We start from the raw sequence: 27,806 nt of genomic DNA, 5'->3' as shown, positions 1-27,806 counted from the left end.
ATCTGAACCCACTGTCTGAGGAGGGGGGGAACTCCCTGGATCTGAACCCACTGTCTGATGAGGGAGGAACTCCCTGGATCTGAACCCACTGTCTGATGAGGGAGGAACTCCCTGGATCTGAACCCACTGTCTGAGGAGGGGGGGAACTCCCTGGATCTGAACCCACTGTCTGATGAGGGAGGAACTCCCTGGATCTGAACCCACTGTCTGATGAGGGAGGAACTCCCTGGATCTGAACCCACTGTCTGAGGAGGGGGGGAACTCCCTGGAACTGAACGCACTGTCTGAGGAGGGAGGAACTCCCTGGATCTGAACCCACTGTCTGAGGAGGGAGGAACTCCCTGGATCTGAACCCACTGTCTGATGAGGGAGGAACTCCCTGGATCTGAACCCACTGTCTGATGAGGGAGGAACTCCCTGGATCTGAACCCACTGTCTGAGGAGGGGGGGAACTCCCTGGATCTGAACCCACTGTCTGATGAGGGAGGAACTCCCTGGATCTGAACCCACTGTCAGACGAGGCTGGGCCTAATAGAGTAAATAGGAGGTCATACAGTATGTTTTGTAGTGATTCATATGTTGATGATGTAAAAAATATTTGCTGGTCTGTGGTGTGTAATGAGGAGCAACCAGACGCTGCTCTTGATACATTTATTAAATGTTTTATTCCAGTTACGAATAAGAACGCACCCATTAAGAAAATGATTGTAAAAACGATTAAATCCCTGTGGATTGATGAGGAATTTAAATGGTTGAGATGGATGAGGCAAAAGATATGTAAAAGAAGTCTGGCTGTACAACCGAATGGCAAACGTACTGCAAATTGAGAAATCATGTGACTACTCTGAATGAAAAGAAGATGAAACTACACTATGAAACAAAGATAAATTATATATTTTGGAGAAAAAAAAGGCAAACTACCCTCCATCATTCATTGAATCAGATGGCTCACAAACTACCCTCCATCATTCATTAAATCAGATGGCTCACAAACTACCCTCCATCATTCATTAAATCAGATGGCTCACAAACTACCCTCCATCATTCATTAAATCAGATGGCTCACAAACTACCCTCCATCATTCATTGAATCAGATGGCTCACAAACTACCCTCCATCATTCATTAAATCAGATGGCTCACAAACTACCCTCCATCATTCATTAAATCAGATGGCTCACAAACTACCCTCCATCATTCATTAAATCAGATGGCTCACAAACTACCCTCCATCATTCATTGAATCAGATGGCTCATTCATCATAAAACCCACTGATAAAACCAACTACTTTAATGTTTTTTTAAATTCAAATGTAGGTATGCCTTGCCAGCAACAAACTGATGTTGGAGATGCCTTATGGTATAGAAATTAACATTACATTATCTAACAACCACTCTGGTGGGCATTCCTGCAGTCAGCATGCCAATTGCATGATCCCTCAACTTGAGACATCTGTGGCACTGTGTTGTGTGACAAAACTGCACATTTTACAGTGGCTTTTTATTGTCCCCAGCACAAGGTGAACCTATGTAATGATCATGCTGTTTAATCATCTTGATATGCCACACCTGTCAGGTGGATGGATTATCTAAGCAAAGGGAGAAATGCTCACTAAAAGGGATGTAAACACATTTGTGCACAAAAATTATGGGCGGCAGGTAGCCTAGTGGTTATAGAGTGTTGGACTAGTAACCAAAAGGTTGCAAGATCAAATCCCAGAGCTGACAAGGTAAAAATCTGTTGTTCTACCCCTGAACAAGGCAGTTAAACCTGCTGCTCCTAGGCTGCCATTGGAAATAAGAATTTGTTAATAACTGACTTGCCTGATAAAATTACACAGCCTTATGCTAACCCCTAATAAATTATATAGAACATTATCCATCCTACATCCTCCACCTAGCCTTATGCTAACCCCTAATACATGATTATAGACCATTATCCATCCTACATCCTCCACCTAGCCTTATGCTGACACCTAAAAAATGATATAGACCATTATCCATCCTACATCCTCCACCTAGCCTTATGCTAACCCCTAATACATGATTATAGACCATTATCCATCCTACATCCTCCACCTAGCCTTATGCTAACCCCTAATACATGATTATAGACCATTATCCATCCTACATCCTCCACCTAGCCTTACGCTAACCCCTAATACATGATTATAGACCATTATCCATCCTACATCCTCCACCTAGCCTTAAGCTAACCCCTAATACATGATTATAGACCATTATCCATCCTACATCCTCCACCTAGCCTTACGCTAACCCCTAATACATGATTATAGACCATTATCCATCCTACATCCTCCACCTAGCCTTATGCTAACCCCTAATACATGATTATAGACCATTATCCATCCTACATCCTCCACCTAGCCTTATGCTAACCCCTAATACATGATTATAGACCATTATCCATCCTACATCCTCCACCTAGCCTTATGCTAACACCTAATACATGATTATAGACCATTATCCATCCTACATCCTCCACCTAGCCTTATGCTAACACCTAATACATGATTATAGACCATTATCCATCCTACATCCTCCACCTAGCCTTATGCTAACACCTAATACATGATTATAGACCATTATCCATCCTACATCCTCCACCTAGCCTTATGCTAACCCCTAATACATGATTATAGACCATTATCCATCCTACATCCTCCACCTAGCCTTATGCTAACACCTAATACATGATTATAGACCATTATCCATCCTACATCCTCCACCTAGCCTTATGCTAACACCTAATACATGATTATAGACCATTATCCATCCTACATCCTCCACCTAGCCTTATGCTAACACCTAATACATGATTATAGACCATTATCCATCCTACATCCTGCACCTAGCCTTATGCTGACACCTAATAAATTATATAGACCATTATCCATCCTACATCCTCCACCTAGCCTTATGCTGACACCTAAAAAATGATATAGACATTATCCATCCTACATCCTCCACCTAGCCTTATGCTAACCCCTAATACATGATTATAGACCATTATCCATCCTACATCCTCCACCTAGCCTTACGCTAACCCCTAATAAATTATATAGACCATTATCCATCCTACATCCTCCACCTAGCCTTAAGCTAATACCTAATAAATTATATAGACCATTATCCATCCTACATCCTGCACCTAGCCTTAAGCTAACTCCTAATAAATGATATAGACCATTATCCATCCTACATCCTCCACCTAGCCTTAAGCTAATACCTAATAAATTATATAGACCATTATCCATCCTACATCATCCACCTAGCCTTAAGCTAACCCCTAATAAATTATATAGACCATTATCCATCCTACATCCTCCACCTAGCCTTAAGCTAACTCTTAATAAATGATATAGACGATTATCCATCCTACATCCTCCACCTAGCCTTAAGCTAACTCCTAATAAATTATATAGACCATTATCCATCCTACATCCTCCACCTAGCCTTAAGCTAACTCCTAATAAATTATATAGACCATTATCCATCCTACATCCTCCACCTAGCCTTAAGCTAACTCCTAATAAATTATATAGACCATTATACATCCTACATCCTCCACCTAGCCTTAAGCTAACTCCTAATAAATTATATAGACCATTATCCATCCTACTTCCTCCCCCTAGCCGTATGCTATAGAACATTATCCATCCTACATCCTCCACCTAGCCTTATGCTATAGAACATTATCCATCCTACGTCCTCCCCCTAGCCTTATGCTATAGAACATTATCCACCCTCCATCCAGCCTTATGCTATAGAACATTATCCACCCTACATCCTCCCCCTAGCCTTATGCTATAGAACATTATCCACCCTCCATCCAGCCTTATGCTATAGAACATTATCCACCCTACATCCTCCCCCTAGCCTTATGCTATAGAACATTATCCATCCTACATCCTCCCCCTAGCCTTATGCTATAGAACATTATCCATTCTACATCCTTCACCCAGCCTTATGCTATAGAACATTATCCACCCTCCACCCTCCACCTAGCCTTATGCTATAGAACATTATCCACCCTCCATCCAGCCTTGTTAAATAGCCTTGTGCTATAGAACATTATCCATCCTACATCCTCCCCCTAGCCTTATGCTTTAGAACATTATCGACCCTCCATCCTCCATCCAGCCTTATGCTATAGAACATTATCCACCCTCCACCCTCCACCTAGCCTTGTGCTATAGAACATTATCCACCCTCCATCCAGCCTTGTTAAGTAGCCTTATGCTATAGAACATTATCCAACTTCCACCCTCCACCTAGCCTTATGCTATAGAACATTGTCCACCCTCCATCCAGCCTTGTTAAGTAGCCTTATGCTATAGAACATTATCTACCCTCCATCCAGCCTTGTTAAGTAGCCTTATGCTATAGAACATTATCCACCCTCCATCCAGCCTTGTTAAGTAGCCTTATGCTATAGAACATTATCCACCCTCCATCCAGCCTTATGCTATAGAACATTATCCATCCTCCCCCTAGCCTTATGCTATAGAACATTATCCATTCTCCCCCTAGCCTTATGCTATAGAACATTATCCATCCTCCCCCTAGCATTATGCTATAGAACATTATCCATCCTCCCCCTAGCCTTATGCTATAGAACATTATCCATCCTCCACCTAGCCTTATGCTATAGAACATTATCCACCCTCCATCCTCCCCCTAGCCTTATGCTATAGAACATTATCCATCCTCCCCCTAGCCTTATGCTATAGAACATTATCCATCCTCCACCTAGCCTTATGCTATAGAACATTATCCACCCTCCATCCTCCCCCTAGCCTTATGCTATAGAAAATTATCCATCCTCCCCCTAGCCTTATGCTATAGAACATTATCCATCCTCCCCCTAGCCTTATGCTATAGAACATTATCCATCCTCCCCTTAGCCTTATGCTATAGAACATTATCCATCCTCCCCCTAGCCTTATGCTATAGAACATTATCCATCCTCCCCCTAGCCTTATGCTATAGAACATTATCCATCCTCCCCCTAGCCTTATGCTATAGAACATTATCCATCCTCCCCCTAGCCTTATGCTATAGAACATTATCCACCCTCCATCCTCCCCCTAGCCTTATGCTATAGAACATTATCCACCCTCCCCCTAGCCTTATGCTATAGAACATTATCCACCCTCCATCCAGCCGTATGCTATAGAACATTATCCATCCTCCCCCTAACCTTATGCTATAGAACATTATCCATCCTACATCCTCCACCTAGCCTTATGCTATAGAACATTATCCATCCTACATCCTCCACCTAGCCTTATGCTATAGAACATTACCCATCCTACAGCCTCCACCTAGCCTTATGCTATAGAACATTATCCATCCTACATCCTCCACCTAGCCTTATGCCATAGAACATTATCCACCCTACATCCTCCACCTAGCCTTATGCTATAGAACATTATCCATCCTACATTCTCCACCTAGCCTTATGCTATAGAACATTATCCATCCGACATCCTCCACCTAGCCTTATGCTATAGAACATTATCCAACTTCCACCCTCCACCTAGCCTTATGCTATAGAACATTATCCATCCTACATCCAGCCTTGTTAAGTAGAACAAGCCAGAACAGCTCACAGGGCAGGAGCCCATCTCCTGTTTCTGTAGCGTGAGGCAGTTTGATGTACAAGTACAACCCCCGTGGACAGGACACCTCACCCCCTGATCTAGCTACTTAATGCTGAGTGCCAAACAGAGACACATCAGGTCCCACTTTCACCGTCTTTGGTATGACTCAGCCAAGGATGGAACTCCAGGGCGAACACTCTAAACACTTTGGATAAAAGCAAACGCTTTTGTGGTGTGTAATGTGGAGCAACCAGACACTTTTATCCAAAGCTATTTTACAATCGTGTGTGCTTCGAGTGATTTATTGTTGTCTATACCTTCTTGCCCTTTGTCCTTTGTGCTGTTGTCTGTGCCCAATAATGTTTTCACCATGTTTTGTGATGCTACCATGTCGTGCTGCTGCCATGTTGTGTTGCTACCACGTGTCATGTCGTGTTGCTGCCATGCTGTGTTTTCTTGTGCTGCTGCCATGCTGTGTTGTCATGTGCTGCTGCCATGCTGTGTTGTCATGTGCTGCTGCCATGCTGTGTTGTCATGTGTTGCTGCCATGCTGTGTTGTTATGTGTTGCTGCCATGCTGTGTTGTCATGTGCTGCTGCCATGCTGTGTTGTTGTCTTAGGTCTCTCTTTATGTCGTGTTGTGGTGTTTCTCTTGTCGTGATGTGTGCTTTGTCCTATATTTGTATTATATTTTTATTCCCAGCCCCCGTCCCCACAGGAGACCTTTTGTCTTGTGGTACGCTGTCATTGTAAGTAAGAAATTTGTCCTTAACTGACTTGCTCAGTTAAAAAAAAAAAAAAATGTATTAAATAAAAATGTTCAACTTCTGTCTAGTCGACAGAAAAGATGCTGGGCAGAATACCTCTTCTCCTTTGAAGCTCTTCTGCTTATGGTGTGATGATGAATGGCCTCAGGGAGTATGGTTAGAAGCATGACCTCAGGGCAGAGAGAGAGTGATAATAAAGAAGTCATACAGGTGTCTATACCTGGTAATGATGAAGCTGTACTGGTGTCTATACCTGGTAATGATGAAGCTGTACTGGTGTCTATACCTGGTAATGATGAAGCTGTACTGGTGTCTATACCTGGTAATGATGAAGCTGTACTGGTGTCTATACCTGGTAATGATGAAGCTGTACTGGTGTCTATACCTGGTAATGATGAAGCTGTACTGGTGTCTATACCTGGTAATGATGAAGCTGTACTGGTGTCTATACCTGGTAATGATGAAGCTGTACTGGTGTCTATACCTGGTAATGATGAAGCTGTACTGGTGTCTATACCTGGTAATGATGAAGCTGTACTGGTGTCTATACCTGGTAATGATGAAGCTGTACTGGTGTCTATACCTGGTAATGATGAAGCTGTACTGGTGTCTATACCTGGTAATGATGAAGCTGTACAGGTGTCTATACCTGGTAATGATGAAGCTGTACTGGTGTCTATACCTGGTAATGATGAAGCTGTACAGGTGTCTATACCTGGTAATGATGAAGCTGTACTGGTGTCTATACCTGGTAATGATGAAGCTGTACAGGTGTCTATACCTGGTAATGAAGAAGTCATACAGGTGTCTATACCTGGTAATGATGAAGCTGTACAGGTGTCTATACCTGGTGATGATGAAGCTGTACTGGTGTCTATACCTGGTAATGATGAAGCTGTACTGGTGTCTATACCTGGTAATGATGAAGCTGTACAGGTGTCTATACCTGGTAATGATGAAGCTGTACTGGTGTCTATACCTGGTAATGATGAATCTGTACTGGTGTCTATACCTGGTAATGATGAAGCTGTACAGGTGTCTATACCTGGTAATGATGAAGCTGTACTGGTGTCTATACCTGGTAATGATGTCTGCTCACTACAGGCTGTACAAACACACACACAACACGCCCCCCCCCCCATGCTAAAGTGTCAAATTCTCCCCTCCGTGCACCCCCTGTGACTTTCAGGATGATTTTAACCCACGTAGCACTAGTCATTTGTTACTTTCATTTCTAAATATTATTATTTATTTAATGTGATTTCATGTTTAATTTAAAGGTAAAAGAACATCAACATTTCCCTAAATTTAAGGTGAACACACACATAGGCACAGACACATGTATACACACACATGATAACATACACGCTATACACACACGTACACATATATTTTAAGTTGCAGATATGTGGTAGTATGTGTAGGGGCCTGAGGACACTTAGTGTGTTGTGAAATATGTTATGAACGTCTTGTAATGTTTATAAAATTGTATAACTGGCTTAATTCTTCCGGACCCCAGGAAGAGTAGCTGCTGCCTTGACAGGAACTAATGGGGATCCATAATAAACCCCAGGAAGAGTAGCTGCTGCCTTGGAAGGAACTAATAGGGATCCATAATAAACCCCAGGAAGAGTAGCTGCTGCCTTGGAAGGAACTAATAGGGATCCATAATAAACCCCAGGAAGAGTAGCTGCTGCCTTGGCAGGAACTAATAGGGATCCATAATAAACCCCAGGAAGAGTAGCTGCTGCCTTGGCAGGAACTAATGGGGATCCATAATAAACCCCAGGAAGAGTAGCTGCTGTCTTGGCAGGAACTAATGGGGATCCATAATAAACCCCAGGAAGAGTAGCTGCTGCCTTGGCAGGAACTAATAGGGATCCATAATAAACCCCAGGAAGAGTAGCTGCTGCCTTGGCCGGAACTAATGGGGATCCATAATAAACCCCAGGAAGAGTAGCTGCTGCCTTGGAAGGAATTAATAGGGATCCATAATAAACCCCCGGAAGAGTAACTGCTGCCTTGGCAGGATCTAATAGGGATACGTAATAAACCCCAGGAAGAGTAGCTGCTGCCTTGACAGGAACTAATGGGGATCCATAATAAACCCCAGGAGGAGTAGCTGCTGCCTTGACAGGAACTAATAGGGATCCATAATAAACCCCAGGAAGAGTAGCTGCTGCCTTGGCAGGAACTAATGGGGATCCATAATAAACCCCAGGAAGAGTAGCTGCTGCCTTGACAGGAACTAATAGGGATCCATAATAACTCCAGGAAGAGTAGCTGCTACCTTGGCAGGAACTAATGGGGATCCATAATAAACCCCAGGAAGAGTAGCTGCTGCCTTGACAGGAACTAATGAGGATCCATAATAAACCCCAGGAAGAGTAGCTGGTGCCTTGGCAGGAACTAATGGGGATCTATAATAACTCCAGAAAGAGTATCTGCTGCCTTGTCTAAGCGATCCATAACAAATACAAAACTCTCATGTTAACATGGGGAAACTATTCATTTTGTTAACCAAATCATTGTGTAAATGCAAGGGAGCTGTTTCTACTATTTATTGCAATTCTCTGGTGTTTTGTGGTGGAACACTGAGCAGGTGATGTCAACAAGATGTCAACCCTGTTGCCCATATATAGACAGGCTACAAAATGTTTTCACAATTAATAGTTTTTGTTTGTGAAGCTTACGTTCAATTGCCCCTCCCTGTTGCACACAACAAGCCTACATTTTCCCATGTCAACAGGAGATTCATGGCTGATTTAAGATTCAAACATCAACCCTGTTACGGTCAACCCTGTTACGGTCAACCCTGTTACAGTCAACCCTGTTACGGTCAACCCTGTTACGGTCAACCCTGTTACGGTCAACCCTGTTACGGTCAACCCTGTTACGGTCAACCCTGTTACGGTCAACCCTGTCACGGTCAACCCTGTTACGGTCAACCCTGTTACGGTCAACCCTGTTACAGTCAACCCTGTAACGGTCAACCCTGTAACGGTCAACCCTGTTACGGTCAACCCTGTTATGGTCAACCCTGTCACGGTCAACCCTGTTACGGTCAACCCTGTTACAGGCAACCCTGTTACGGTCAACCCTGTTACGGTCAACCCTGTTATGGTCAACCCTGTTACGGTCAACCCTGTTACGGTCAACCCTGTTACAGTCAACCCTGGGATCCTGAGTGGCGCAGTGGTCTAAGGCACTGCATCTCAGTACTAGATGTGTCACTACAAAAACTCTGGTTCGATTCCAGGATGTATCACAACCAGCAGTGATTGGGAGTCACATAGGGTGGGGCACAAGTGGCTCAGCTGGGTTTGGCCGGTGTAGGCCATCAGGGTAAATAAGAATTTGTTCTTAACTGACTTGCCTAGTTAAATGTACAGTCCACCCTGTTACTTTATTTTGCATTTAATAAGCACTTTCTTTTTTTTACTTCTTGAGATGGGAAACTCAGTTGAACGTGTCCTTCTTTATGACAGAATTCTGACATGAAGTGAAATCAAAAGGGTCCGAGTTGCACATCTCTAAGGGCACTGAACTGGTGGAATGACCGATCTATGTCCAGTACTTAAACTACACCAGCTTTCTCTAAAAGGTGGAACCATACAGGTAAAGACAGGAGGAAGAGGAGGAAGAGTATGGGTAAAGACAGGAGGAAGAGGAGGAAGAGTACTGGTAAAGACAGGAGGAAGAGGAGGAAGAGTACTGGTAAAGACAGGAGGAAGAGGAGGAGGAGCAGTACTGGTAAAGACAGGAGGAAGAGGAGGAAGAGTACTGGTAAAGACAGGGGGAATAAAGAGGAGGAAGATACTGGTAAAGACAGGAGGAAGAGGAGGAAGAGTACTGGTAAAGACAGAGGGAATAAAGAGGAGGAAGATACTGGTAAAGACAGGAGGAAGAGGAGGAAGAGTACAGGTAAAGACAGGAGGAAGAAGAGGAAGAGTACTGGTAAAGACAGGAGGAAAAGGAGGAGGAGCAGTACTGGTAAAGACAGGAGGAAGAGGAGGAAGGGGAGGAAGAGTACTGGTAAAGACAGGAGGAAGAGGAGGAAGAGGAGGAGCAGTACAGGTAAAGACAGGAGGAAGAGGAGAAAGAGTACTGGTAAAGACAGGAGGAAGAGGAGGATGAGTACTGGTAAAGACAGAGGGAATAAAGAGGAGAAAGATACTGGTAAAGACAGGAGGAAGAGGAGGAGGAGCAGTACTGGTAAAGACAGGAGGAAGAGGAGGAAGAGTACTGGTAAAGACAGGAGGAAGAGGAGGAAGAGGAGGAGCAGTACAGGTAAAGACAGGAGGAAGAGGGGGAAGAGGAGGAAGAGTACTGGTAAAGACAGGAGGAAGAGGAGGAAGAGGAGGAAGAGTACTGGTAAAGACAGGATGAAGAGTACAATTACAGAATACAAAGGGAAGCACAGCCGAGAGCTGCCCAGTGACACGAGTCTACCAGACGAGCTAAACTACTTCTATGCTCGCTTCGAGGCAAATAACACTGAAACATGCATGAGAGCACCAGCTGTTCCAAAACACTGTGTGATAACGCTCTCCGCAACCGATGTGAGTAAGACCTTTCAACAGGTCAACATTCACAAGGCCGCAGGGCCAGACAGATTACCAGGGCATGTAGTGCGAGCATGCGCTGACCAACTGGCAAGTGTCTTCACCGACATTTTCAACCTCTCCCTGTCCGAGACTGTAATACCAACATGTTTTAAGCAGACCACGATAGTCCATGTACTGGTAAAGGGGGAATAAAGAGGAGGGAGAGGAGAAAGAGTACTGGTGAAGACAGAATAAAGGGGAGGAAGAGTACTGGTAAAGGGGGAATAAAGAGGAGGAAGAGGAGGAAGAGTACTGGTAAAGGGGGAATAAAGAGGAGAAAGAGGAGGAAGATTACTGGTAAAGGGGAAATAAAGAGGAGGAAGAGGAGGAAGAGTACTGGTAAAGGGGGAATAAAGAGGAGGAAGAGTACTGGTAAAGGGGGAATAAAGAGGCGGAAGAGGAGGAAGAGGTACTGGTAAAGACAGGAGGAAGAGGAGAAAGAGGAGGTAGAGTACTGGTAAAGACAGGAGGAAGAGAAGGAAGAGGAGGAAGAGTACTGGTAAAGGGGGAATAAAGAGGAGGAAGAGTACTGGTAAAGGGGGAATAAAGAGAAGGAAGAGGAGGAAGAGTACTGGTAAAGGGAGAATATAGAGGAGGAAGAGGATGAAGAGTCCTGGTAAAGGGGGAATAAAGAGGAGAAAGAGGAGGAAGAGTCCTGGTAAAGGGGGAATAAAGAGGAGGAAGAGTACTGGTAAAGGTGGAATAAAGAGGAAGAAGAGGAGGTTGAGTCCTGGTAAAGGGGGAATAAAGAGGAAGAAGAGGAGGAAGAGTCCTGGTAAAGGGGGAATAAAGAGGAGGAAGAGTACTGGTAAAGGGGGAATAAAGAGGAGGAAGAGTACTGGTAAAGGGGGAATAAAGAGGCGAAAGAGGAGGAAGAGTCCTGGTAAAGGGGGAATAAAGAGGAAAAAGAGGATGAAGAGTCCTGGTAAAGGAAGATAAAGAGGAGAAAGAGGAGGAAGAGTCCTGGTAAAGGGGGAATAAAGAGGAGGTAGAGGAGGTAGAGTCCTGGTAAAGGGGGAATAAAGAGGAAGAAGAGGAGGAAGGGTCCTGGTAATGGGGGAATAAAGAGGAAGAAGAGGAGGAAGTGTCCTGGTAAAGGGGGAATAAAGAGGTGAAAGAGGAGGAGGAGTCCTGGTAAAGGGGGAATAAAGAGGAAGTAGAGAAGGAAGAGTCCTGGTAAAGGGGGAATAAAGAGGAAGAAGAGGAGGAAGAGTCCTGGTAAAGGGGGAATAAAGAGGAAGAAGAGAAGGAAGAGTCCTGGTAAAGGGGGAATAAAGAGGAAGAAGAGGAGGAAGAGTCCTGGTAAAGGGGGAATAAAGAGGAGGAGGAGGAAGAGTCATGGTAAAGGGGGAATAAAGAGGAGGGAGAGTACTGTTATAGACAGGGTATAGAGGAGGAAGAGGAGGAAGAGTACTGGTAAAGACAGGGTATAGAGGAGGAAGAATGTGGAAAAGGATGAAAGGAAAAGGGTGAATTTGAGCGACATAGAAATGATTTGTGACATGACAGGAGATCTCAGAAATACAATAACATCTTCACCACATGGCCAAAAGTATGTGGACACCCCTTCAAATGAGTGGATTCCTCTATTTCAGCCACACCCGTTGCTGACAGGTGCATAAAATCAAGTACACCGCCAGGCAATCTCCATAGACAAACAATGGCAGTAGAATGGCCCACACTGAAGAGCTCAGTGACTTTCAATGTGGCACCGTCACAGGGTGTCACCTTTCCAACAAGTCAGTTTGTCAAATCTCTGCCCTGCTAGAGCTGTCCCGGTCAACTATAAGTGCTGTTATTGTGAAGTGGAAACGTCTCTGGAGTGATGAATCACACTTCAGAATCTGGCAGTCCGACGGACAAATCTGGGTTTGGCGGATGTCAGGAGAACGCTACCTGCCTGAATGCATAGTGACAACTGTGAAGAGGAGGAATATTAGTCTGGGGCTGTTTTTCATGGTTTGGGTTTGGCCCGTTACTTCCAGTGAAGGGAAATCTTATCACTACAGCATACAATGACATTCTAGACGATTCTGTGGTTCCAACTTTGTGACAACAGTTTGGGGGAAGGCCCTTTCCTGTTTCAGCACGGCATTGCCCCCGTGCAAAGCCCTGACCTCAACCCCATTGAACACCTTTGGGATGAATTGGAACACTGCCTGCGAGCCAGGCCAAATCGCCCAACATCAGTGCCCGACCTCACTAATAAACTTGTGGCTGAATGGAAGCAAGTCCCTGCAGCAATGTTCCAACAGCCTCCTTCCCAGAAGAGTGGAGGCTGTTATAGCAGCAACGTTCCAACATCTAGTGGAAAGCCTTCCCAGAAGAGTAGAGGCTGTTATAGCAGCAACGTTCCAACATCTAGTGGAAAGCCTTCCAGAAGAGTGGAGGCTGTTATAGCAGCAATGTTCCAACATCTAGTGGAAAGCCTTCCCAGAAGAGTGGAGGCTGTTATAGCAGCAACGTTCCAACATCTAGTGGAAAGCCTTCCCAGAAGAGTGGAAGGCTGTTATAGCAGCAATGTTACAACATCTAGTGGAAAGCCTTCCCAGAAGAGTGGAGGCTGTTATAGCAGCAATGTTACAACATCTAGTGGAAAGCCTTCCCAGAAGAGTGGAGGCTGTTATAGCAGCAACGTTCCAACATCTAGTGGAAAGCCTTCCCAGAAGAGTGGAGGCTGTTATAACAGCAATGTTCCAACATCTAGTGGAAAGCCTTCCCAGAAGAGTGGAGGCTGTTATAGCAGCAACGTTCCAACATCTAGTGGAAAGCATTCCCAGAAGAGTGGAGGCTGTTATAGCAGCAATGTTACAACATCTAGTGGAAAGCCTTCCCAGAAGAGTGGAGGCTGTTATAGCAGCAACGTTCCAGCATCTAGTGGAAAGCCTTCCCAGAAGAGTGGAGGCTGTTATAGCAGCAACGTTCCAACATCTAGTGGAAAGCCTTCCAGAAGAGTGGAGGCTGTTATAGCAGCAATGTTCCAACATCTAGTGGAAAACCTTCCCAGAAGAGTGGAGGCTGTTATAGCAGCAACGTTCCAACATCTAGTGGAAAGCCTTCCAGAAGAGTGGAGGCTGTTATAGCAGCAATGTTCCAACATCTAGTGGAAAGCCTTCCCAGAAGAGTGGAGGCTGTTATAGCAGCAACGTTCCAACATCTAGTGGAAAGCCTTCCCAGAAGAGTGGAGGCTGTTATAGCAGCAACGTTCCAACATCTAGTGGAAAGCCTTCCCAGAAGAGTGGAGGCTGTTATAACAGCAATGTTCCAACATCTAGTGGAAAGCCTTCCCAGAAGAGTGGAGGCTGTTATAGCAGCAACGTTCCAACATCTAGTGGAAAGCCTTCCCAGAAGAGTGGAGGCTGTTATAGCAGCAATGTTACAACATCTAGTGGAAAGCCTTCCCAGAAGAGTGGAGGCTGTTATAGCAGCAATGTTACAACATCTAGTGGAAAACCTTCCCAGAAGAGTGGAGGCTGTTATAGCAGCAATGTTCCAACATCTAGTGGAAAGCCTTCCCAGAAGAGTGGAGGCTGTTATAGCAGCAATGTTCCAACATCTAGTGGAAAGCCTTCCCAGAAGAGTAGAGGCTGTTATAGCAGCAATGTTCCAACATCTAGTGGAAAGCCTTCCCAGAAGAGTGGAGGCTGTTATAGCAGCAGCAATGTTCCAACATCTAGTTGAATGTCTTCCCAGAAGAGTAGAGGCTGTTATTTATAAAATAAAATAAAATATTTAACCTTTATTTAACTAGGCAAGTCAAATAAGAACAATGACGGCCTACCTGTTATAGCAGCAAAGGGGGGACCAACTCCATGTTAAACCCCATGATTTTGGAATGAGATGTTCGACGAGCAGGTGTCCACATACTTTTGGTCATGTAGAGTATCTCTGTAGCAGTTTTAGGTTTTCATTTTGCTTTGTTGACGTGTTGTTGTTTTTGTTGATAATGTTTTAAGGATATTTAAGGTTATGTTCATGCTTAATCTGAAGAGATAATTGTCTTCTTGCCCCCTTCTGACACCCAGGTGGCAACATGCATCTCCACATGCCTGGCACACATCTCATCTTGGAACTCGGCCCACCACCTCAAGCCTCAACCTCAACAAAACAGAAGCTGCTCTTCCTCCCGGGAAAGGCCTACCCGCTCCAAGACCTCTGCATCACGGTTGACAACTCCACAGTGTCCCCTTTGCCAGAGTGCAAAGGACATTTGCATGCTCTACAATAGTGTTTCCCAAACTGTGGGGCGAGCTGTGGGGCGAAACCTCCCACTCCTATGGGAGGGCAACGCCCACACAGCCCAGTCAAAACTCCCCACTCCTATGGGAGGGCAACGCCCACACAGCCCAGTCAAAACTCCCCACTCCTATGGGAGGGCAACGCCCACACAGCCCAGTCAAACTCCCCACTCCTATGGGAGGGCAACGCCCACACAGCCCAGTCAAACTTCCCACTCCTATGGGAGGGCAACGCCCACACAGCCCAATCAAAACTCCCCACTCCTGTGGGAGGGCAACGCCCACACAGCCCAGTCAAAACTCCTATGGGAGGGCAACGCCCACACAGCCCAGTCAAAACTCCTCTCTGTTCTGGCACCCCAATGGTGGAACAAGCTTCCCCTTAATGTCAGGACAGCTACGATGTTGAGGGGAAATGTTCTTGCTACAATTGTGATATGTTGTGATATGTCTCACCTAGCTATCTTAAAGATAAATGCACAAATGTAAATCGCTCTGGATAAGAGCATCTGATAAAATGTAAAAGGTTAAGAGGAGAAAGAGAGAGCGAGAGAGGAAGAGAGAGAGAGAGAGAGAGAGAGAGAGAGAGAGAGGGAGGGAGGGAGGGGAGAGGGAAAGTGAGAGAGAGAGAGAGAGAGAGAGAGAGAGAGAGAGAGAGAGAGGAGAGAGAGAGAGAGAGAGAGAGAGAGAGAGAGAGAGAGAGAGAGAGAGAGAGAGAGAGAGAGAGAGAGAGAGAGAGAGAGAGAGAGGGAGGGGAGAGAGAGAGAGGGAGGGAGGGAGGGAGGGAGGGAGGGTGGGTAAAGGGGAAGAGATGGATGAGGATAAGTATGGAGAGATAACGTGAAAGGGAGAGGGAGGGAGAGGGAAAATGTAGTGACAACGGATTACTGTCATCAGCCAGGGGATGTGTGTGTGCATGTGTGTGTGCGTGTGTGTGTGTGTGTGTTGCCACTCTTAGGTAAACCAATATGGGCAGGTTAGCTAACAGAGAGAGGTCAGGGGTTGAGACAACTGAGGGTAACCATAGCAACAGCATGTTTATGCATAAGAGTAGTCGTGAAGTACTGCCAGGAACACAGCCAGTAATGAACCTGAGAGAGACACACACACACACACACACACACATAGAGGTGTGCTGCTACTCTCTGCTGGTAAATAAGTATACATCTAAACTTAAGTAAAGTTTGAATACTCTAAAAATATATCCTTTCATCCTTTTCTCACTGATCAAACACTAAAATATATTTGAACGCAAAAGGTTCAATAGCATTTACACATAGTAAAATATTAAAAACTAGACAATTCACAGACTCTAAAGATACTCTTCCCAGAGGAGGACCATAGCAGACCTGTTCAGATACAACAGACGAGACAGGACCCTACCAGACCTGTTCAGATACAACAGACGAGACAGGACCCTACCAGACCTGTTCAGATACAACAGACGAGACAGGACCATACCAGACCTGTTCAGATACAACAGACGAGACAGGACCATACCAGACCTGTTCCGATAGAACAGACGAGACAGGACCATACCAGACCTGTTCAGATACAACAGACGAGACAGGACCATACCAGACCTGTTCAGATACAACAGATGAGACAGGACCCTACCAGACCTGTTCAGATACAACAGACGAGACAGGACCATACCAGACCTGTTCAGATACAACAGACGAGACAGGACCATACCAGACCTGTTCAGATACAACAGACGAGACAGGACCCTACCAGACCTGTTCAGATACAACAGACGAGACAGGACCCTACCAGACCTGTTCAGATACAACAGATGAGACAGGACCCTACCAGACCTGTTCAGATACAACAGATGAGACAGGACCCTACCAGACCTGTTCAGATACAACAGACGAGACAGGACCATACCAGACCTGTTCAGATACAACAGACGAGACAGGACCCTACCAGACCTGTTCAGATACAACAGACGAGACAGGACCCTACCAGACCTGTTCAGATACAACAGACGAGACAGGACCATAGCAGACCTGTTCAGATACAACAGACGAGACAGGACCCTACCAGACCTGTTCAGATACAACAGACGAGACAGGACCCTACCAGACCTGTTCAGATACAACAGACGAGACAGGACCCTACCAGACCTGTTCAGATACAACAGACGAGACAGGACCCTACCAGACCTGTTCAGATACAACAGAAGAGACAGGACCCTACCAGACCTGTTCAGATACAACAGACGAGACAGGACCCTACCAGACCTGTTCAGATACAACAGACGAGACAGGACCATACCAGACCTGTTCAGATACAACAGACGAGACAGGATCCTACCAGACCTGTTCAGATACAACAGACGAGACAGGATCCTACCAGACCTGTTCAGATACAACAGACGAGACAGGATCCTACCAGACCTGTTCAGATACAACAGATGAGACAGGATCCTACCAGACCTGTTCAGATACAACAGATGAGACAGGATCCTACCAGACCTGTTCAGATACAACAGACGAGACAGGATCCTACCAGACCTGTTCAGATACAACAGACGAGACAGGACCCTACCAGACCTGTTCAGATACAACAGACGAGACAGGATCATAGCAGACCTGTTCAGATACAACTAGCTAACCAGGCAGACAGCTAGCTGGCTAACCAAGCAGACAGCTAGCTAGCTAACCAGGCAGACAGCTAGCTGGCTAACCAAGCAGACAGCTAGCTAGCTAACCAGGCAGACAGCTAGCTGGATAACCAGACATACAGCTAGCTGGCTATTTTTTGCTGCAGTTAGGTAGCCTAACTTGCTGATAATTGACAATTCACAAAGTTTAGGCCTGTTTCTGGTGCATGTCTTTCATGATACTCATTTGTTACAACAAGTTCATCAGGTCATTGTTAAGAAGCACCGTGTGGAAATGGTCCCAACCATCTTTTTGATCTGAATACCCCGTCTTTAGTTAGCTTCTATAACCGGCTAGTTGTCTGTCTGCTGTTGTATCTGAACCAGGCTTAACAGACAAGGAACAAGACATGGAGACAGAACACAAATCACTATTAGAAATCTGTATTAGATGTTAGATAGTCACAGAGGTATGAAAGTAAAACAATCGTTACAACTCAGGATTGGCATGAGACTGTGTGTGTGTGTGTGTGTGTGTGTGTGTGTGTGTGTGTGTGGTAACGTAATATAATCCTTTACATAGCGACTCCCGTTACTTCAGAGGGCTCTTTGTACCAAAGCAATGTCACCCTCTCTGTTCAGACACCCTCTAATCAGGGAACCCCCCCCCCCCCCCCCCACACACACACACACACACACACACACACACACACACACACACAGAGAGAAGGGTGGTTGAGTATTAAGATTAAAAGGAGGCTTTTTAAGCTACCCCTAGATAAAGCAGCGGTATGCCATTTGTATGTAAGGTGGTGGTGGGGTGGCTGGGGGTGGCTGGGGGTTTTAACGGGGTAGTGGAGTTGTGTGGGGGTGGCTGGGGGTTTTAATGGGGTAGTGGAGTTGTGTGGGGGTGACTGGGGGTTTTAATGGGGTAGTGGAGTTGTGTGGGGGTGGCTGGGGGTTTTAATGGGGTAGTGGAAGGGAGAGTGGAGTTGTGTGGGAGTGGCTGGGGGTTTTAATGTGGTAGTGGAAGGGGGAGTGGAGTTGTGTGGGAGTGGCTGGGGGTTTTAATGGGGTAGTGGAGTTGTGTGGGGGTGGCTGGGGGTTTTAATGGGGTAGTGGAGGGGTAGTGGAGTTGTATGGGGGTGGCTGGGGGTTTTAATGGGGTAGTGGAGTTGTGTGGGGGTGGCTGGGGGTTTTAACAGGTTAGTGGAGTTGTGTGGGGGTGGCTGGGGGTTTTAATGGGGTAGTGGAGTTGTGTGGGGGTGGCTGGGGGTTTTAATGGGGTAGTGGATTTGTGTGGGGGTGGCTGGGGGTTTTAATGGTGTAGTGGAGTTGTGTGGGGGTGGCTGGGGGTTTTAATGGGGTAGTGGAGTTGTGTGGGGGTGGCTGGGGGTTTTAATGGGGTAGTGGAGTTGTGTGGGAGTGGCTGGGGGTTTTAATGGGGTAGTAGAGTTGTGTGGGAGTGGCTGGGGGTTTTAATGGGGTAGTGGAGTTGTGTGGGGGTGGCTGGAGGTTTTAATGTGGTAGTGGAAGGGGTAGTGGAGTTGTGTGGGAGTGGCTGGGGGTTTTAATGGGGTAGTGGAGTTGTGTGGAGGTGGCTGGGGGTTTTAATGGGGTAGTAGAGTTGTGTGGGGGTGGCTGGGGGTTTAATGAGGTAGTGGAGTTGTGTGGGGGTGGCTGGGGGTTTTAATGGGGTAGTGGAAGGGGTAGTGGAGTTGTATGGGGGTGGCTGGGGGTTTAATGGGGTAGTAGAGTTGTTTGGGGGTGGCTGGGTCTTTAATGGGGTAGTGGAGTTGTTTGGGGTTGTCTGGGGGTTTTAATGGGGTAGTAGAGTTGCATGGGGGTGGCTGGGTCTTTAATGGGGTAGTGGAGTTATTTGGGGGTGACTTGGGGGTTTTAATGGGGTAGTGGAGTTGTATGGGGGTGGCTGGGGTTTTTAATGGGGTAGTGGAAGGGGTAGTGGAGTTGTATGGGGGTGACTGGGGGTTTTAATGGGGTAGTAGAGTTGTATGGTGGTGCCTAGGGGTTTTAATGGGGTAGTGGAGTTGTATGGGGGTGGCTGGAGTTTTTAATGGGGTAGTGGAAGGGGTAGTGGAGTTGTATGGGAGTGGCTGGGGCTTTTAATGGGGTGGTGGAAGGGTTAGTGGAGTTGTATGGGGTGGCTGGGGGGTTTAATGGGGTAGTAGAGTTGTATGGGGGTGGCTGGGTCATTAATGGGGTAGTGTAAGGGGTAGTGGAGTTGTATGGGGGTGACTGGGGGTTTTAATGGGGTAGCAGATTTGTATGGTGGTGGCTGGGACCTGAGCTGTATTGAGGGTTATATATATGGTTTTGAGGTTTACCCAGCAAACTGGAGACATCCTGAGGGCATTCAGCGACATTCCCATTGGGTCCCTTAAGGGTTATCCCAATGACGTTCAAGGTAACGTTCTCTGGGGGACCTTTGTGTAGTACCCTATAAGTTACCAGGATGTCACTAAGGACCATGTCAGGAGACTTTTTTTAGGACGTTCTCAGGGCTTTTTTTAGGACGTTCTCAGGACTTTTTTAGGACATTCTCAGGACTTTTTTAGGACGTTCCCTTAGGACGTCGCATGATGGTCCCAAGGGAATGTTCTCTGGGGTTTCCGGTTTGTCCCGGGGTCATCCTCGAAGACGTTTTTAGAATGTTTTGGAATGTTGTGTCGTGGTCCCCTGAACGTTCCCTGAACGTTCTTGAGACGTTGTGTCAATGACTCATTATTGTTTGCTGGCTAGGGACAGAGGGTTAGGGGTCTGGGTTAAAGGGCTGGGTGGGGTCTGTAAGGCGGTGCAGGGGTGGTCTGTGGCTGTATTAACAGTTAAATCGGGGGCTAAGGGGCTGGGTTAGAGGGCTGGATGGAGTTATTGAGGTAGGGGTCAATAGATGGCCATTGATATGGTAATCTCTACATGGCCGAACTAGATATTAGATATCATTAGATCAGCATCTGTTGCAGAAATGAACAAACAAGTACTTTAGGAAATTGTCATTTCACTATTTATCTAGGGTTATACTGTAGGTCATGCTTAACTATTGGTTCTCAGGGTTATAGGTTATTCTTAGCTATTGGATCTCAGGGTTATAGGTCATGCTTAACTATTGGTTCTCAGGGTTATAGGTTATTCTTAGCTATTGGTTCTCAGGGTTATAGGTCATTCTTAGCTATTGGTTCTCAGGGTTATAGGTTATTCTTAGCTATTGGTTCTCAGGGTTATAGGTCATTCTTAGCTATTGGTTCTCAGGGTTATAGGTCATTCTTATCTATTGGATCTCAGGGTTATAGGTCATGCTTAACTATTGGTTCTCAGGGTTATAGGTTATTCTTAGCTATTGGATCTCAGGGTTATAGGTCATGCTTAACTATTGGTTCTCAGGGTTATAGGTTATTCTTAGCTATTGGTTCTCAGGGTTATAGGTCATTCTTAGCTATTGGTTCTCAGGGTTATAGGTTATTCTTAGCTATTGGTTCTCAAGGTTATAGGTCATTCTTAGCTATTGGTTCTCAGGGTTATAGGTTATTCTTAGCTATTGGATCTCAGGGTTATAGGTCATGCTTAACTATTGGTTCTCAGGGTTATAGGTTATTCTTAGCTATTGGTTCTCAGGGTTATAGGTCATTCTTAGCTATTGGTTCTCAGGGTTATAGGTTATTCTTAGCTATTGGTTCTCAGGGTTATAGGTCATTCTAAAGTATTGGTTCTTAGCCTAGGGCAAGGTTAAGGGTTCATGGGTGAGGTGATAGGGTTAGGGACCATTTAACATGTCATTTGTGGTTAGGAATTCACATACGTCACATAGACACACTGCCCTACCACCCCAACCCACCCCCATCGCCAATCACACCCACCTACTCCTGTCAGCATGGGAACAAACCCTCCCTCCAGTCAAAATACGACAGTTAACTACAGTCAGTCCACATGTTCAACCTGTTAACAGGTCCCTAGTCATCCACTCTACCACAGCCCTGTAAAAATGTGTCTGTCCCCAGTCATCCACTCTACCACAGCCCTGTAAAAATGTGTCTGTCCCTAGTCATCCACTCTACCACAGCCCTGTAAAAATGTCCCCAGTCTACCCCACTAACACAGCCCTGTAAAAATGTGTCTGTCCCCAGTCTTCCCCACTACCACAGCCCTGTAAAAATGTGTCTGTCCCTAGTCATCCACTCTACCACAGCCCTGTAAAAATGTCCCCAGTCTACCCCACTAACACAGCCCTGTAAAAATGTGTCTGTCCCCAGTCTTCCCCACTACCACAGCCCTGTAAAAATGTCCCCAGTCTACCCCACTAACACAGCCCTGTAAAAATGTCCCCAGTCTTCCCCTGTAACACAGCCCTATAATATGTAATGTCAGTAATTACTTGTCTGTTGCTTGGGGCACTGCCCCACTTTTACAACCCTGAGCTATCATTATTAATCGCTCCCTGACGATGCACACAAACACGCGCACAAGTATACACACACACACACACGTACACACACACACACACACAAGGAGCCCCTCTAGTTAGCCATAGGCTCTCATTATCAGCCGCTTTGACTGACTGGTCAGAGGACTTCAATATCAACCACTGCTTTGTGACAACCCTTTAACCCCGTGTGTGTGTGTGTGTGTGCGTGTGTGTGTGTGTGTGTGTGTGTGTGTGTGTGTGTGTGTGTGTGTGTGTGTGTGTGTGTGTGTGTGTGTGTGTGTGTGTGTGTGTGTGTGTGTCGCTAATACATAGTGGGGATGTGACAATTGGACCATTTTTCTTAATGATTAAACTGCCATTTTGTATCTGTTTTCCATTATAATTCCACGTGAATTCAAAATGTACAGTACATGTCTACATGTCTTAGAGTCTCATGGGTTCCTCTACAGTCTACAGTGATTAGTCTTTTTTTTCTCATTGCTGTTTCAATATTACCTCCAGCTATTCACATGATGTCCTTTATCTGCAATCAATCATAACATCTCTAATTCCATGACAACAAACTGGTAACTATGCAGGAGACAAACAACAAGAAGTGCAGCATTTAATATTTTGCTGAAAAATATGCAGTACTGAGTAGACTGCATAGCGTGTGTGTGTGTCAACAGGGTGACAGTCTTACCGTTGTCTTCAACAGAGAAGAGGAAGAGGTCTGTGGTTGCCCTCTCTTCATTTCTTAACACATAGCAGATCTTTAGGTCATCAATGTCAGCTGCAAAGAGAGGAGGAGGAGGAAGGGGAAAAGGAGGAGGAGGAGGAGGAGAAGGAGGAGGAAGAGGAGGAAGAGGAGGAGGAAGAGGAAGAGGAGGAAGAGGAGGAAGAGGAGGAAGAGGAGGAGAAGGAAGAGGAAGAGGAAGAGGAGGAGAAGGAGGAGGAGAAAGAGGAGGAGGAGGAAGGGGAAAAGGAGGAAGAGAAAGAGGAGGAGGAGGAGGAAGAGGAGAAGGAGGAGGAAGAGGAGGAAGAGGAGGAGGAAGAGGAGGAAGAGGAGGAGAATGAAGAGGAGAAGGAGGAGGAAGAGGAAGAGGAGGAGGAAGAGGAAGAGGAGGAGGTGAAAGAGGAGGAGGAAGAGGAAGAGGAGGAGGAGGAGGAGAAGGAAGAGCAGAAAGAGGAGAAGGAAGAGGAAGAGGAGGAGAAGGAGGAGGAAGAGGAAGAGGAGGAGGAAGAGGAAGAGGAGGAAGAGGAGGAGAAGGAAGAGGAGAACGAGGAGGAAGAGGAAGAGGAGGAGGAAGAGGAGGAGGAGGAGAAGGAAGAGCAGAAAGAGGAGGAGGAAGAGGAAGAGGAGGAGAAGGAGGAGAAGGAAGAGGAGAAGGAGGAGGAAGAGGAAGAGGAGGAGGAAGAGGAAGAGGAGGAAGAGGAGGAGAAGGAGGAGGAGAAGGAAGAGGAGAAGTAGGAGGGGGAGAGAAAAAGGAGGAGGAAGATGAGGGGGAGGAAGAGGAAGAAGAAGAGAAGGAGCGGGAGGATGAGGAGAAGGAGGAAGATGAGGAAGAAGAAAAATAGCGGGAGGAGGAAGATGAGGAGGAATAGGAGGGGGAAGAGGAGGATGAGGGGGAAGAAGATGAAGAACAAGGAGGAAGAGGGTAGGAGAACATGTTAATTGACCATCTGTTTTCTGAACCGAAAATAAACCTCTAGCATACTAGTGATCTTAATAATGCTCCTCATATGTCATGGATCTTTTTTTACAAAGGCTATTTCATCAAATAGAAAGATGTCTTTCGGTTATTTGTATTTATATGGGTATGTACAGTATGTGTATACTTGGTGTGTACTCCTGTAGATCCTTGAACATGTATGTCAGTCTTCAGAAAATGTCCACCGTCACCCCTTCCTTCAACCTTTAGAAAATTTCCACTTTCACCGCCAAGAACAGTGTTTATATATATTTTTTTTTAAACTGCTTCATAGGGATGAGAGAAACATATGGTGGAGGCGTCATTAATAGCCCACACTACTCTTCATAGGGGCGATGGGGTTTCAATAAATATGCATTCCCATAAAAACTGAAAAGAAGTCTCAAATAGCCGCTTGACCCTTTTACTAGCCGGGAACCATTACAGCAAATCTAAATGCCTTTTGTGAAATAAACGTCTAAATACATGGTTTATTTACATGTTCTAAATACTCTGTCATCGTTGCTAACCAAAAAGAAAAACACGACATGAATGCTACCGGTACTGGCTCTCCAGGAGGAGGAGGAGGAGGAGGTTCATAAGGAGGAGGGGGAGGAAGAGGAGAAGGAGGAGGGGGAGGAAGAGGAGAAAGTACTGCTCTCCACGGTTCTGAAGCATGAAATTGGGGGTGTATCAAATCAAATTGTATTTGTCACATGTGCCGAATATGTAGTAAACCGAATAAAACCTTACAGTGAAATGTTTATTTTAACAAACCCTTAACCGACAATGCACTTTTAAGAAAAATATCTTAAAAATAGATAAGTAAAAAAAAATTAAAATTAAATAATAATAATTAGAGTAACAAATAATTAAAGAGCAGCAGTAAAATAACAATAGCGAGGCTATATGATAGATGTATGATAGGCTGCCTAATCTTTGCAAGTCTGATCTGCGATGTTTTTGTTATTATTTTAATGCTTATTCTGGTCATACTGGTCAGTGAGGTAGTCTTTTCACAAAAAAAGATTTGTGCGCAAAAGTCGTTTGCAAATAAGGAAAAGACACCTGAAAATAGAAGCCTGTCTCTAATACGAACCAGCTGTGTCAAGTGATTGAAGGAAATAAAGGCCTATTAATTAAAATTTGACAGTAATTTACAATGCATTGGTTGGTTACTTTCTTATTAATTCATTTGGAAGAGTATCCTATCTGGAGGAGGAGGAGGTTCTCCTATGGTTTACTATTTAGCATATTTACAGTGCATTCGGAAAGTATTCAGACCACTTGATGTTTTTCACACGTTGTTACGTTACAGCCTTAAAATGGATGACATTTATTCCTCATCAATCTACACACAATACCCCATAATCACAAAGCAAAAAAAAAACATTATTCATTTTTATTGTTGCAAATGTAATAAAGAAATACAAAACTGAATTATCTCATTTACGTAAGTATTCAGACCGTTTCCTATGAGACTTGAAATTGAGCTCAGGCACATCCTGTTTCCATTGATCCTCCTTGAGATGTTTCTACAACTTGTACAGTACATACTGTAGCAGACAGCTTGAGTTTTGAGAAAAAGTAAAATGATTCTAAACTAATTCTATTGTTACTGACTTTTATTACAAAGAAAAACGATGAGTCAGTTTAAACAACAGTGAAATGCAAAGAGCTGTCAAATCAGAACATGATGATATTGAGAAAAGCTTTCATGTAAGACTTCACACTGGTTACGAAAATATCCTCAAGTGCTGTTTGAAACGAATAAGCATTAAAGGACTATTACACCACTTTTTAAAAAAACATAATACTCTTTATCTCTAGCACCAAACCAGTGAAAGAAGTGCATTGGTCTGTGGATAAAAATACATGTTTTTTTTGTAAAAAAGAAAAAAGGAGCTACTGTTTGAACCATAGTGTGTGGAAGCTAAATTAACACAATGTCCAATATAATGCCCTGCCTAGCATTTTTATACACGACCCTAAGCATGATGGGAGTTTAAAGTCATATTTAACTCAGGAACCACACCTTTATGTGAAAGCATCTGCTTTCAATACACTTTGTATGCCTCATTTACGAGAAGTGTTTCCTTTACTTTGGCAGTTACCTGTATATACACTATATACACTGAGTGTACAAAACATTAAGAACACCTGTTCTTTCTTTGTATGCCTCAAGTGTTTCCTTTACTTTGGCAGTTACATGTATATACACTATATACACTGAGTGTACAAAACATTAAGAACACCTGTTCTTTCCAGGACATAGACTGTCAAGGTCAATCCAGGTGAACGCTATGATCCATACTTGTTAAATCCACTTACATCGGTGTAGATGGAGGGGAGGAGACAGGTTTAATAAGGATTTTTAATCCTTGAGACAATTGAGACATGTATTGTGTATGTGTGCCATTCATAGGGTTTATGAGCAAGACAAAAGATTTAAGTGCATTTGAACTGTGTATGGTAGTAGGTGCCAGGCGTACCGGTTTGTGTCAAGAACTGTAACGCTGCTGGGTTATTCCACACTCAACAGTTTCCTCTGTGTATCAAGAACGGTCCACCACTCAAAGGACATCCAGCCAACTTGACACAACTGTGGGAAGCATTGGAGTCAATAAGCATACCTGTGAAATGCTTTCGAAACCTTGCAGGAATTGAGGCTGATTCGACGGTGCAACCCCAATATTAGGAAAAGGTTCCTAATGTTTTGTGCACTTAGTGTATATCGCATCGTGTTTGAAAATCACTTTTGATGACGTCAGCGTGTGGAAGTGGTTAACTTTTTTTTTTCCCAATACAACATAGAAATGTACCGTTTTCTCACTGGTGCTGGAGATAATGATGCAGTTGAAAAGTGGTGGAATTATCCTTTAAGACTGGCTCACCCACTGATTATCTCTCTGTCTCGTTCTCTCTCTCTGTCTCGTTCTCTCTCTCTGTCTCGTTCTCTCTCTCTATCTTCCTCTCCCTCGTTCTCTCTATCTATCTGTCATATCATTGTTTAAAGACGGAAGCTGTCCCATCCTGCCTCTCTCTCCCACTGGTTCTCTCTCTCTCTCCCACTGGTTCTCTCTCTCTCTCTCTCTCTAACTCTCTCTGCCTCTCTCTCCCACTGGTTCTCTCTCTCTCTCGGTCTCTGTCTCTCTGTCTCTCTCTCTCTCTCTGTCATATCATTGTTAAAAGACGGAAGGTGTCCCACTTTGCAAACGTATCAATCAGCTTTGCTGTAACAGCAGCACTCTGCCTCTTGTATCGTGTGTGTACGTGTGTGTGTGTGTGTGAGTGTGTGTGTGTGTGTGTGTGTGTACGTGTGTGTGTGTGTGTGTACGTGTGTGTGTGTGTGTGTGTGTGTGTGTGTGTGTGTGTGTGTGTGTGTGTGTGTGTGTGTGTGTGTGTGTGTGTGTGTGTGTGTGTGTGTGTGTGTGTGTACGTGTGTGTGTGTGCGCGTGTGCGTGTGTATTTCTCGCTCTCGTATCACGCTGAGTTGCTGTTTCCATTTCTTATCACCCCTCCAGCGTGGGTTTATCAACTCTGAGGGACAGTATTCCAGAGACAGAATAATTAAGCCTACTTCTGGGTTGAATAGAGAATATACACTGAAAGTTTATTTTTTTTACAGAAATATAGACTTAAAGACATGCTCCGGAACTGTGTTTCATGCGGTACATGCATAATCTATGAGCAGAATAACAATTTAACTTCACCTAGCAACGAAATAAATCCCTAAGCAACTTTTCTCTGGAAGATGTTTGGCACCATTTTCAATTTTTAAAAAATCCCACGTGGGCCAGCCCCCTATTTGAGTTCCAGCCAATGAGCTTCAGCCCCTTCCCATTTGAGTGCA

The 27,806-nt window shown here is 45.0% G+C and overlaps 1 protein-coding gene across 1 annotated transcript in view; it reads right to left on the bottom strand.

Annotated features, from left to right (window-relative positions):
* Nucleotides 1-27,806, bottom strand: part of LOC109873931 (FRAS1-related extracellular matrix protein 2) — a 271,004-nt gene that overhangs the window by 226,206 nt on the left and 16,992 nt on the right. The window contains 1 exon segment of the mRNA XM_031809088.1: nt 22,966-23,055. Coding sequence (XP_031664948.1) covers nt 22,966-23,055 — 90 coding nt within the window.

The sequence above is a fragment of the Oncorhynchus kisutch genome, linkage group LG29, assembly GCF_002021735.2.
Source record: "Oncorhynchus kisutch isolate 150728-3 linkage group LG29, Okis_V2, whole genome shotgun sequence".
Lineage (NCBI taxonomy): Eukaryota > Metazoa > Chordata > Actinopteri > Salmoniformes > Salmonidae > Oncorhynchus > Oncorhynchus kisutch.
This window is presented reverse-complemented; position numbering and strand designations above follow the sequence as displayed.